This window comes from Triticum urartu, chromosome 5A (genome assembly GCF_056163025.1).
Source record: "Triticum urartu cultivar PI428250 chromosome 5A, HENAU_Tu73, whole genome shotgun sequence".
NCBI lineage: Eukaryota > Viridiplantae > Streptophyta > Magnoliopsida > Poales > Poaceae > Triticum > Triticum urartu.
Genome location: NC_141877.1, coordinates 45,800,832 through 45,812,052, shown reverse-complemented (window position 1 = coordinate 45,812,052; position 11,221 = coordinate 45,800,832). Strand labels below are relative to the sequence as shown.

General features: G+C 52.5%; 4 protein-coding genes across 5 annotated transcripts; 3 read left to right on the top strand and 1 right to left on the bottom strand.

Moving 5' to 3' along the window:
- Positions 1–1,239: 1,239 nt before the first annotated feature.
- LOC125507763 (uncharacterized) lies at positions 1,240–10,853 on the bottom strand. Of its 2 annotated transcripts, XM_087525426.1 has the most exons (5): positions 10,649–10,853; positions 8,036–9,681; positions 4,475–4,673; positions 3,980–4,145; positions 1,240–3,910 (listed from the first exon to the last, which is right to left on the bottom strand). In XM_087525426.1, exon 2 carries the CDS (start codon positions 9,660–9,662, stop codon positions 8,580–8,582), a length of 1,083 nt encoding a protein of 360 aa, XP_087381552.1. In that variant the 5' UTR covers positions 9,663–9,681; positions 10,649–10,853; the 3' UTR covers positions 1,240–3,910; positions 3,980–4,145; positions 4,475–4,673; positions 8,036–8,579. The 2 variants fall into 2 exon arrangements, with proteins under 2 accessions (XP_087381552.1, XP_087381551.1); XM_087525425.1 differs by having other exon boundaries at positions 1,240–4,145.
- LOC147967894 (uncharacterized) lies at positions 2,191–3,643 on the top strand. Its single transcript, XM_087523302.1, has 2 exons — positions 2,191–2,914; positions 3,012–3,643. Exons 1-2 carry the CDS (start codon positions 2,191–2,193, stop codon positions 3,641–3,643), a joined length of 1,356 nt encoding a protein of 451 aa, XP_087379428.1.
- Positions 5,172–8,026, top strand: LOC147967893 (uncharacterized). The gene has a single exon (XM_087525427.1). It carries the CDS (start codon positions 5,172–5,174, stop codon positions 6,117–6,119), a length of 948 nt encoding a protein of 315 aa, XP_087381553.1. The 3' UTR covers positions 6,120–8,026.
- On the top strand, positions 6,231–8,247 carry LOC147967892 (uncharacterized). The gene has a single exon (XM_087525424.1). The coding sequence runs from the start codon at positions 6,231–6,233 to the stop codon at positions 6,831–6,833; it is 603 nt and encodes a 200-aa protein (XP_087381550.1). The 3' UTR covers positions 6,834–8,247.
- Positions 10,854–11,221: the final 368 nt, after the last annotated feature.

The window sequence follows — 11,221 nt, the reverse complement described above, 5'->3', positions numbered from 1 at the left end:
CAGCAGCTCGGGCGACAAGTCCGAGATGATGGATGATCCACACCACGACCTGTGTCGATCGCCGGAGTTCAATCTCCTTCCTTGTGTTGCCAAGCTCAGTGTGGTGTTGGAAGGCATCTACACAGAGACTGGCGATGATGGCGGTTGTGGCGAGAGGGTGATGTGCATGGTCGGGGATGCTCTCCTCCCCATGCGCGGCGGCGGCAACAGCACCAGCACCGGCAGCCCGTGGGACTAGGCCAAGAATATCGGCGATGGCAGCAGCAACTTGGAGCCGCCAGTCGCTGACAATGGCAACATATTGCTCATTCTACGATACCCAAAAGTGCAGACGTTGACTACCCGAGCGGTGCACGGCAAGATGATGAGCACGAGCACCAAGTCGGACGACGTCTACTTCGACACTGTCCGGCTAGTTTCACAGTTCGGCGGCCCATATGCTAGTTACCGGTTCCGGCACAATAGGAGGTCACAGCTGGGTGCAGCAAGCTTCCCCTGCTATGTGATGACGACGATGACGACGGCGGCGGCGTCACGGGTGGATGTGCTGGGGAACTGCACGAAGACGTCCCTTTTCTGTGACATCCTTAGTGCAAACTGGAACTACGACTCCATCGAAGAGTTCTGCAGTGAACTAGGACCGTTCGTCATGAACACAACGAACAGGGCATTCACGGATTTTGCCATCCTGATGCAAGCCCTCCTGTGCGGGACGACAAGCGGACTGGACGGCAAGGCGGTCGTGCTGGTGACGGCCGTGTTACGCGCCGTGCCACCGTGGGAGGATCGGGAAATGGCGGTGAAGCGTGCTGGTCTGAGCGAGATGACACTGTCAGCCGAGGGCATGTGGAGTGCGTCAACGGGGCGGCTTTGCATGACGCCGTGCTTGGGCACCGGCACCGACAAGGCAGCGTGCCAGCACCATGTCTCCATTACGTTCCCACCACGTTCTCCATCACCCGTCACGACATCCTGATGGGGCAGATAACCTCCATGGACGGCAGCTACTTCCCGCTGTCATTCCGACGAGGATTGCATCCTCGAGAGGGCTTTAACAAAATTGACTCGAGAGAGATACTGCATGTGTAGCAGCAGCAAAGATCAAAATCGCGGGAGATTACATTTCGCGGCAGCTCATCTCTAACGCTACAGCAGCTAAGTCATTTAGCGGGAATTACTACAGGGCATTTTCAGCAGAAAAACAGGTGATTTTCGTCAGGAAAACAGATTTACTCGAACTGAAAAAGGGTAAAGCACAAGAAGTGAACAAGTGAAGAACTCAAGATTGACATGGGGATGTACTTGCTAATGGTACTGCATCCACAAATGGACAGAGAACGCTTGCCTATACTTGCTGGGAGTTGGAGAAGACGTCGCGGACTCGTCGCCTTGCCGCCTCGCCCGTCACCTCTGGCTTGTCGCCGTCGGCGCCTCACCCATCACAGCTTCATGCTTGTCGCCGCCTTGCCCATCATTGCCTCTCTCTGGCTTGCCGCCTGGATCCCTATTCACCGTCTTGTCGCCTCGCCCATCACTGCCTCCAGCCTGCGGTGAAGCAGCCGCCGGCCTACCGGAAACTCCTCAGATGCGAGGGACTGAACGGAGCGATGCTAGGTTTCCTGGAGGTCCTGCTCTGCCGTGGCAAATTTTGGTCCCAGATGGACCTCTGTTTCGGCCCGCTGAAGCCGTTCCAACGAAATTCCAGCGACCTCGAGGTAGCACCGTTTCGCGCGGTGATCGTGGCCTTCGAGCCAGATCCGGCAAATTTGGCATCGCGCCGCGGTAGTCTCCCAGCGGCAATTGGCTGCTGTTTCGCCGGCGTGGAATTTGCGTCGAGGGATTGCGCCCTGGCTCTTAAATAGGCGAAGCGAGACGTCGAGAAAACTCCTCGGTTTCTCTAGAGTACACGCGTGGCATTCAACAGACAAGATGAATACCCCAGAAGGCCTACGTCAAAGCGGCAACCGACCTAAAAATTACACGTGCGATCAAACCTAGTCAAAACGGTGGAGGTGCAGAAAGCTTGACCGGTAAAAAGAACATTGCACAGGAACTCCCCCATACACGCGTCAATCAAAGAAACACGGTAAAAAAATTCCAGAAAAACCAGAAAAATGGAACCCTTACAGGCCTAGACTTCTTAGTATGTCTCCGATAAGCTATCCGAGGAAACGCGCCGGCCATGGTGACATGGCGAGCCTCTGTGAAGATCTGCACCTCCATTTCCGGGCCGGGCCAGAATGGATCATGAAGGGAGGACAATCCTCTGAGCGCTTCTTTGAGTTGCAAATATTCTCGATTGGTCCGCTCACAGGCTACGTGCCCCAGCCAAGCATGTCGGTAGCACAAGATCAAGATGGTATGGGCGACCATGGCGTGGAGCGGCAGGAACTTCTAAACGTGTCAGCTGCGTTCACGGTGTCCGACAGTTTCTTTGGGCCGCGTTCGGTGATGTCGCTGGGGGGCGTGTACAACCCGGAGGATGGGCGGATGCACCTGGTCGGCTGCCAAGGCGTCGAGGCCCCATGGAAGATCATGTCAAAGATGAGAGGCCTTCGAAGCGGGATGGACAGCTCCATCGAGTTGGAGGTGCAGTACCCGCCGACGAGGATGCGGTGGCTCTTCAGCCCGTCAGCGAAGGTCCACCTGTCCAGCACAAGGGCCACCGGCGACCCGCTGTACTTCAACAGGACTGAGCTCCTAGAGCACCCCTCCTATTATGCCCGGGAGATGTCAAACCGATTCATGGAGCAGAAGGGGGTCGTCTGCCTCGCCATGCCATCGGCCACCATCGCCGCCGCCTTCAGGCAGCTGCGCTACATGGAGTCCCACCCAGACACCGTGCCGTACATCTCCCTCGGGATGCTAGGCGTCCAGGCGCTCGGCTACGGCACGGCGCTGGTCACCGACGCCAGTATCCTACTCGCGTGGCCAAGGACGTTCGACGGCGACGACAACTACAGGATGCAGGTCCGGGGCTTTGCACTGGGACATGGACTACTTCGTGAAAGCTCTCGCCCTCCTCCTCACGCTGCGCCTGGCGCACAAGGTGCGGCGGTCCAGGGTCCGTGCGCGGGCGCGGATGCCGCTCGAGCCAGGACGCGTCCCGAGCGACATGGCCAGGCTGCACCTTGTCGGTCTCCTGTTCGTCCTCGCCGTGCACTGGCTGCTGGCCACCTACGACGGCACGTCAACCAAGCCGCCACCGCATGTGGCGTACACCCAGCAAGCACAATGCCAGGGAGAATCCTATACCCATAGCCGGCCCTCGTACAACATGGCGGCCATGGCGGAGCGGTGCATCGGCCTGGTAAGGGAATGGTTCCTGCTGCCGCAGGTCATGGGCAACGCCGTGTGGCGCGTCAACTGCCGGCCTCTGAGGAAGAGCTACTACGCCGGAATCACCGGCATGTCGCTGCTGCCGCACGTCTATGGGTTCCTGCGGCCGCCTTCCGCGGTTGACATGTACCCTGTCCCTTACGAGGTCCAAGACGGGGTCACCATGGACTTGTACCCCAAGGCTGGTGGCGTGGTGGTGCCGCTCGTCGCGCTAGTGCTCGCGCTCTTGGTCTACGTGCAGCAGCGCTGGAACCACTACAGGATCCTAGGGTGGGCCGTTGTAGACAAGGAGAAGAATAATTAAGCTGCAGCACGTGTACTGAAGGGCTAGCTGCTTGGAACAAGACCAAGAGACTGATAGAAAACGGAAGGAAACGTCAACGCAAATTGTGCTTTCTCAGATTGAGTTTTACTAGTTCAATAAAATTTACTCATCTTGTGGTGGGTGACAAATAAGAATAAGACGGGCAAAGTACGTACCGGCCATCTGTGATGCGGATTTTGCGTCTCTGTTCGTGAGCGCCACCAGGAGGCAACACGTTGCCAAGGACATTGATTAATCAAATGGCATCTGAACAAAATGTGAAAGTGTGAAACTATTAGTTGTTTGTTGCTGCTTGGATGAGCTATGATGTGAAACCTCGGTTCTCTATCTTCTTCTCCTGGCTTGCTCTTGCGACTTTTGGGAGGCACCTAACCATGACATAGACAGACACCACTGCCTTGGTACGTGCAGGAAGCCGATTATGTACAAGGTTACATAACCTCAAGGAATCAGCTATAGAATAATCTGGAGGTTACATGACCTGAAAAATGGGTGAAACAAAATTAGAGGAAAAAAACTGTGCGTACAAAGAAATGAGCAAGATCATTGGCCTAATAGACAAGATTAGATCGTTTCACCTGAAGAAAATTTTCTTTGCTCAGAGAGTGTTGGTAAAAACAGATCTCTGGTGGATACAAACAACACGGAAGAGCTTCGCTCCTAGCAGATTTGAATTGAAACACATTCAGTTTGTGGTTTTCTTAACATACTACATACTAGCACTGGAACGCATAACTAAAACAAACAACAGAGCTCTAGTATCTACTGAAATCCATTTTTCCTCTCAGAGAAGATTGTGAACAGACACACCTTCGAGGACAGCCTTTAGCTTGTCAAACACCCATGCATACTTGAATGACCTGTTGTTCATCTCAGCAGCTTCCTTCTTGGACCTCTCGATCACACGCTTGTCAATACCTCCAAGCTTGTAGATCAGATGCCCAGTGATGGTTGACATGGCCAGTGACCACGATGTTCATGTGAGTCTTGTCCTTACCAATTGCTGAAACTGCAAGATCAAAGTAGTTGTCGAGCGATGGGTTAAATCAGATACTGAGACACACAAGCCAATCAAACTGCAGGCACTAGTTAGATACACATAACAGAGAATGTAGGCACAAATGCTTTTGTTATGGCCGGTTTAGCTAGGCCCACCGAGCAATCTTGGCCCACAAGTTATCTTAGGTTAATTCTTCTGCAAGTTATTTAGGTTATAAATATAGGCTGTAAGACTTTTTTTGGAATTAAGCAATAAGAAGATTATTATCTCTATTGCCGGCTCCCAGAGGAGCCGGAACCCTAGCCGCCGCCGCCATCTCCCTCCTCTTCCGCGACGGCGCTCAACCGCCGGCGCGGCCGCTCATCGCCTCGCCCAGCTCCCTCCTTCCCCTACTGCTTACGCCCCAGGCCTGGTAGGGTACAAGTTCCTACCAATTTGGTAATCCAAGTTCTGATCGTGTCCCTGCCACCACCACCGCCGGCGCTTTCCAGCGGATCCACCGCGCCGATGACGACGGCGCCGTCCCTCACCGCGCCGATGCTGCCGGCGCCGTCCCTCACCGCGCCGACGACGTCCGCCGCCGGATCAACCACGCTGGCGGGCCCCGTCTCCACCGCGACCCCGGCCGCGCCGTCCTCCACAATTCCTCCTGCGCCGCCGTCGTCCGCCGTCTTCACACCGGAGCAGGTCACGGCCACCCTGCGGGACCTCGTCACCGCCGTCCAGAGCCTCTACTTGCAACAGCAGCAGTACACGACCGGGCCCTACATGCCCTTGCCGACGGCGCCCCCTGCCGCCTACGGTCACACGCCGTGGCCGCTCCAGGGCGTCTCTCCGTACGGCGCGCCCCTCTGGCCCTTGGCGCCGACGCCGTCCTCGGGCCCCTGGCCGCTACAGCAGATGCCGCAGGCGGCGGCCACCGAACCGCTGCAGCCGTTCTCCGCGCCGACCTGCACTGGGCAGCCCCTGCTGCCGTTTCCAGCGGGACACCCCGGCAGGACTACGCCGGCCGCGGCCCCTCTGTGGTACTTGCGGCCACCCCCTCCCGCGGCCACCGACGCCCCCGTGCACCCCCCGCCACCGACGCTCCAACCACCGGCACCGACCCTGCCTAGCTCAGGGGCACCCTCACCGACCGGCCTCCCGATTCATCAGTTCCGGTTCCCGCCCTCCCCGTCGCCACTTCCAGCATGGGCGGCTGGGTCTTCGCCATCGCCGGTCTACACCACGGCTCCGGAGCAACCGACCCCGTTTCCGCAGTTCGGCGGGCCATCCAGCTCCGCGGGTCCCTACCCGGAGTACTCCGACCAGGCGCCACCCGCCTTGCTGCTTCGCACCTCTGAGCCAGCTCGACACGGCGCTCCGACCCAGACACCGCCACGGTTTGCCAAGATCGACTTCGCCACCTATGACGGCACGGAGGACCCCCTCAACTGGCTCAACCAATGCGACTAGTTCTTTCGTGGGCAGCGCACTCTCGCATCGGAGCGTACCTGGCTCGCCTCGTATCACCTCCGCGGCGCGGCACAGACCTGGTATTACGCCCTCGAGCAGGACGAGGGCGCCATGCCCCCTTGGGAGCGCTTCCGCGAGCTCTGCCTCCTTCGCTTTGGGCCTCCGGTTCGCGAGAGCCGCCTAGCGGAGCTCGGCCGCCTTCCCTTCACCTCCACGGTGCAGGACTACGCCGACCGTTTCCAGGCCCTGGCATGCCATGCGTCGGGTGTGACGGCGCAGCAGCGGGCCGACCTCTTTGTCGGTGGACTTCCAGATCACATCCGCGTGGACGTGGAGCTTCGGGGACCCCAGGATCTCCAGTCGGCCATGTACTACGCCCGCGCTTTCGAGCGCCGCGCGGTGGCCATCCAGCAGGAATCACCATCCCGGACCGCTGGGTCGCTACCCGGGCTGGATTCCGCACAGGGTCGGCCTGCACAGGCTACTGCGGCACCCCTCGCCGTGACCGCGGCGCGCCCGTTCCGCCGGCTCACCTCAGCCGAGCTACTCGAGCGTAGCCGCCAAGGGTTGTGCTTCAACTGCGACGAGCCCTACACGCCTGGCCATGCTTGCCCGCGACTCTTCTACCTGGAGGTTGCAGACTACATTCCGGAGGACGCCGTCGCCGTCGACCCGGCCGCCCCAGCTGTCGAGAAGGTGTTTGACGCTGGTTGATCACCTAAAGGAGTTCCGCAAGCGCTTCCCCACCTTACAGCTCGAGGACGAGCTGTTTGTGTAGGCGGGGAGAAGTGTTATGGCCGGTTTAGCTAGGCCCACCGGGCAATCTTAGCCCACAAGTTATCTTAGGTTAATTCTTCTGCAAGTTATCTAGGTTATAAATATAGGCTGTAAGACTCTTTTTGGAATTAAGCAATAAGAAGATTATTATCTCTATAGCCCGGCTCCCAGAGGAGCCGGAACCCTAGCCGCCGCCGCCATCTCCCTCCTCTTCCGCGACGGCGCTCAACCGCCGGCGCGGCCGCTCATCGCCTCGCCCAGCTCCCTCCTTCCCCTACTGCTTACGCCCCAGGCCTGGTAGGGTACAAGTTCCTACCAGCTTTTAATTCTACTCAGGACTCACAGATCCTAGAACCAAACAGAAGTAAAACATAAGTCTTTTTTTAATAAAGAGGGCAAGTAAAACATAAATCTGACTAACAATAAATCCAAAAGCTTGCGGATGAGCATGAGCACCGAAACCAACCAGAGATATCCTACATGGGCATGAGCAACTCCTTTAAGTTACGGCCAAAAACAACTTGCATCAGCGCATAAGAGAATCTGAAAGTTTCAGATTTGCAGCTACTAGAAGCAAGCATCACCGCTCCGGTTATGGCTAGGGTCTATACAAATGTAAAATGAAGAGACGAAGTTTAATCTACATGGATGTAAATGAAGAGATGAGGTTTTGTTTATAGAACCCTGATTCCCCACAATTTGTTTTCTCGCCAACTTAATAAATTTTCTTTGCTCAGACAGGGTTGCTAATAACAGATCTCCGGTGGACACAAACAACAAAGAAAAGCTTCCGTTCATAGCATTGAATTAAAACACATTCAGTATGAGGTTTTCTTAGCATACTAGCACTGGAAACTCACAACTAAAACAAACAACATATTTTTAGTATCCCCTGAAATGCATTTGCCAAGTAGTTGTTCCTGTTTTCTGTCTAGTCTTTTGCTTTCTTCTTTTGGTTGGGGCATCCCCTGTTATGGGAAATAAACATGTTGATTCTAGGTTAGATCACCCGTGGTGGAACTAATTGCTATCTTTTCTTTACCTCAAAACATACCTCTTTATTCATTCATAAACAGGGTTACATCATTAATAAGAGGTACAATATAAGGGGGGGGGGGGGGGGGGGGGGGTCATCTAACCATGTACGAGAATCATGAATTTCTGGCAAGAACGACAATTTGTGAGCTACAGTATTTGGTTCTCTGTTTTCATGGACAAATTCCACCTTGGCAAATTCTCTTGAGACGAAGTAACAATCTCTGAAGATTGCCGCTGCAACCCCTGCTGAATGGACCTCATCTTGCATCGTCGTAATGACATTCATGCTATCTGACGGTGATCCTGGTGCAGCCCAGGGGTTCAGCAAAACAGCAATCCTTCTTGTAATTGCTATAATGCTTCCGTCGACAAACCATCAAGCACCGAGTCTACTTTGAAATTTTTTGCTGCCATGAACCTTCCTTTGTTATCTCGGATCACTACCCTAGTAGTGCCAGTAAAACGATCTTCATCGAAGGAGGCGTCCACATTGATTTTGACAACATATACCCATTGTGCTAAGGTCATCTTTTACCTGTGTATCCACTTCTTGGTTAAGCAACGGCTAGGTTAGATCACCCGTAAGAAAAATGTAACGACATGTATAGTGTGTATCACTGTTTGCTTAACCGATAGCTTTTGGTATTAACGCTTCTGGAGCTTCTGAGGGCATTTCTTGGCTTTGTGGCCTTCTTCATTGCATAAGGAGCATATAAACACTCGTGTTGGACAGCTCCTGGCCCGGTGGCCTTCTTCATTGCATAAGGAGCATATAAACACTCGTGTTGGACAGCTCCTGGCCCTGTGCCCTTCCTGACCACAGCTAACACATCGAAGAACCGATGCCGGTTTCATTTTTGATGATTGTTTAGCACTAGCAGTACCAGGGTCCCGTTCTTCTAATTCTTTGGACAGGTTGGAGGATTTAGCTATGGTGCTGCTCTCTTCAAATTCTTTGGATAGGTCGGGCAATATTGATCTTCTTTTCTGAGGACAGTAAAAGGCAACATGACCTTCTTCACGGCATGTAAAGCATATCCTTGGCCTTAAGTTGTATGCCCTGGCTATTGGACTGACTTGATGGCAGGTCCGTTTAGATAATGTGTTGACTTGTTTTGATAGTGCAAGCCACAGAGCAGCTTGGAAGTTCTCTCTTTGATCCTGAAACGCTGCATTCAATACCCAATTCAAGGGGCACTGAGCAGGATAATGATCCTGACTTTCACAAATAAAGCATTTAACTTTGCTCAATCGACACTCTCCATGCGGATGATATTCGTCACAGCTTGAGCAACTGAGGAGACCATGTGTACTAGTACTATGCCCTATCTCTCCACAGCGGGTGCAAGCGCGATTCTCCGACTTGTTCTGCTGGCAACACGATATGCTCCAGTGGCCATTTTTGCTACAGAGTGTGCAAATGACTTTGTGCTCCTGATCCTTGAAAGGGTAGTCACAACTGTAATGTCCTTCCTTGCCACAAACCAAACAAGTGATTATCCCATTCATTTTGTCCTGATGCTCTGTTCTACCGCCTTCCCATGGACTTTCACGTTGGTTGCAAAAGCGGAAATCTTTATGGCTCCCTAGCGAGGTAGTGAGCGAACCATCATTCCATGGATTTTCATGTTGATTACTGCAAAAGCGGCGGCTGAGGTCTGTGGTAGTCTCCCACTTCCTTTTTGACCCGATTTCCTGAGTCTTGAGAGATAACCCATTGGTTTCCATTTGAATTGTTTCTGACCAGCTGGGATAACAGATCGGAGGGGAAAACATGAGACAAGGCAGAATCTAGTTTGAGGAGTAGGATAAAAATGATATTGTAGAAGTCACTGTGTATATGCAACAGAATATAGCCCAAACAGCTAAACAGCATCCACTGATGTACATGCATACAAGGCCTCAACTATACAGGTGCAAACAATGCCTCAACTATATTATTTCTGTTTGAGCAGAGGTGTCGATATGCTCCTACTGCCGATGTGAAAATCTAACATGTGAAGAGAGGAGCTAATCAGGTCGCAGACATACTGCTAAGAGAGAGAGAGAGATTGCAGCAAACATAAGAGAGGGGCTAATTCTGTGATGTACAAAGGTCTGTCCGTTGAGAAGAAATAAAAGAATATTAACAGGGCAATTGCTTCAAGCTGCAGCAAACTTTGCTTCTTTTGTGCTGGCAGCGGCTACTGCAAACTGCTTATCAATGAGCAGTGCAAAGTACTTATTTGATATGGTATGCATAAGAGGAAAAACCAATATCGACATACTGCCCAGAGAGAGAGAGAGATTATAACTTTGTGATGTACAAAGCTGAAAGATCCCTTCTTTGAAAAGAAAGAAAATACGTACTAAAGAGGGCAATGGTTGAGCTGCAGCCAATTGCTTAATGAGCGGTGTGATATATTACCTCCGTCCCGAATTAATTGTCTTAGATTTGTGATTTGTCTAGATACGGACGGTAATTCGGGACATAGGGAGGATTTGATATGATATGCATATGAGAAGAAGAAAAAAGTAACTGATGAACACATGGTAGGTAGGATTGAAGGCTCGCCTAATCACGACGCAGAAGAAAGAGGGTTCAGTACTTCAGTGGGATTGCTCTGCTATGTAGGCTCAGAATTCACTATCTGTTTCCACCCCACGCACGCACCGAATCAGCTACCAATTCCGAGGATCTAAACGGAAGATGGGTGAGATCCACGGTGAGATACCTGAGGGGCGTGAGCAGCGGTGAGCAGGACAAGGGGACCCGGCGGCGGCGGCGACGACGATGGTGATACAGCAGCAAGCTCGGGCGGCGCGGTCAACAACCGGAGTTCTGGTTCGGTTCTGAACTTTTGTTGGGAAAGGGGAAAATAGAAGCAGCAACGAGTAGGGATGAGGAACAAGAACACTGTTTTTTTTTTTCTTTTTGAGCGGTACAAGAACACTGCTATACACACGACAGGCCAATGCAAAGTAGAGTAGAGACTAGAGTGGGCTTCAACCTTCCTTCCCTTTTTTTTTAGGTTCCTTCCCTTTTCTTATTACTACCAAAAACGGCTCGTGCATTGCAACAAGAGAAAAAAAATTATAATCTTCAATGGCCATGACCACATTTCGCTACATCACCGAGATACACAATCACTTTTTTTTAAATCGTGAACATTTTTACAGGTTTTCAAACATCTTCTAAAATCATGAATATTTTTAGAATTCATGGACTTTTATACTATTTGCAAAATTTTTTATTGTAAACATTTTTTAAAATATTTTTCTTGAATAGGCGAACATTTCTAGAACAT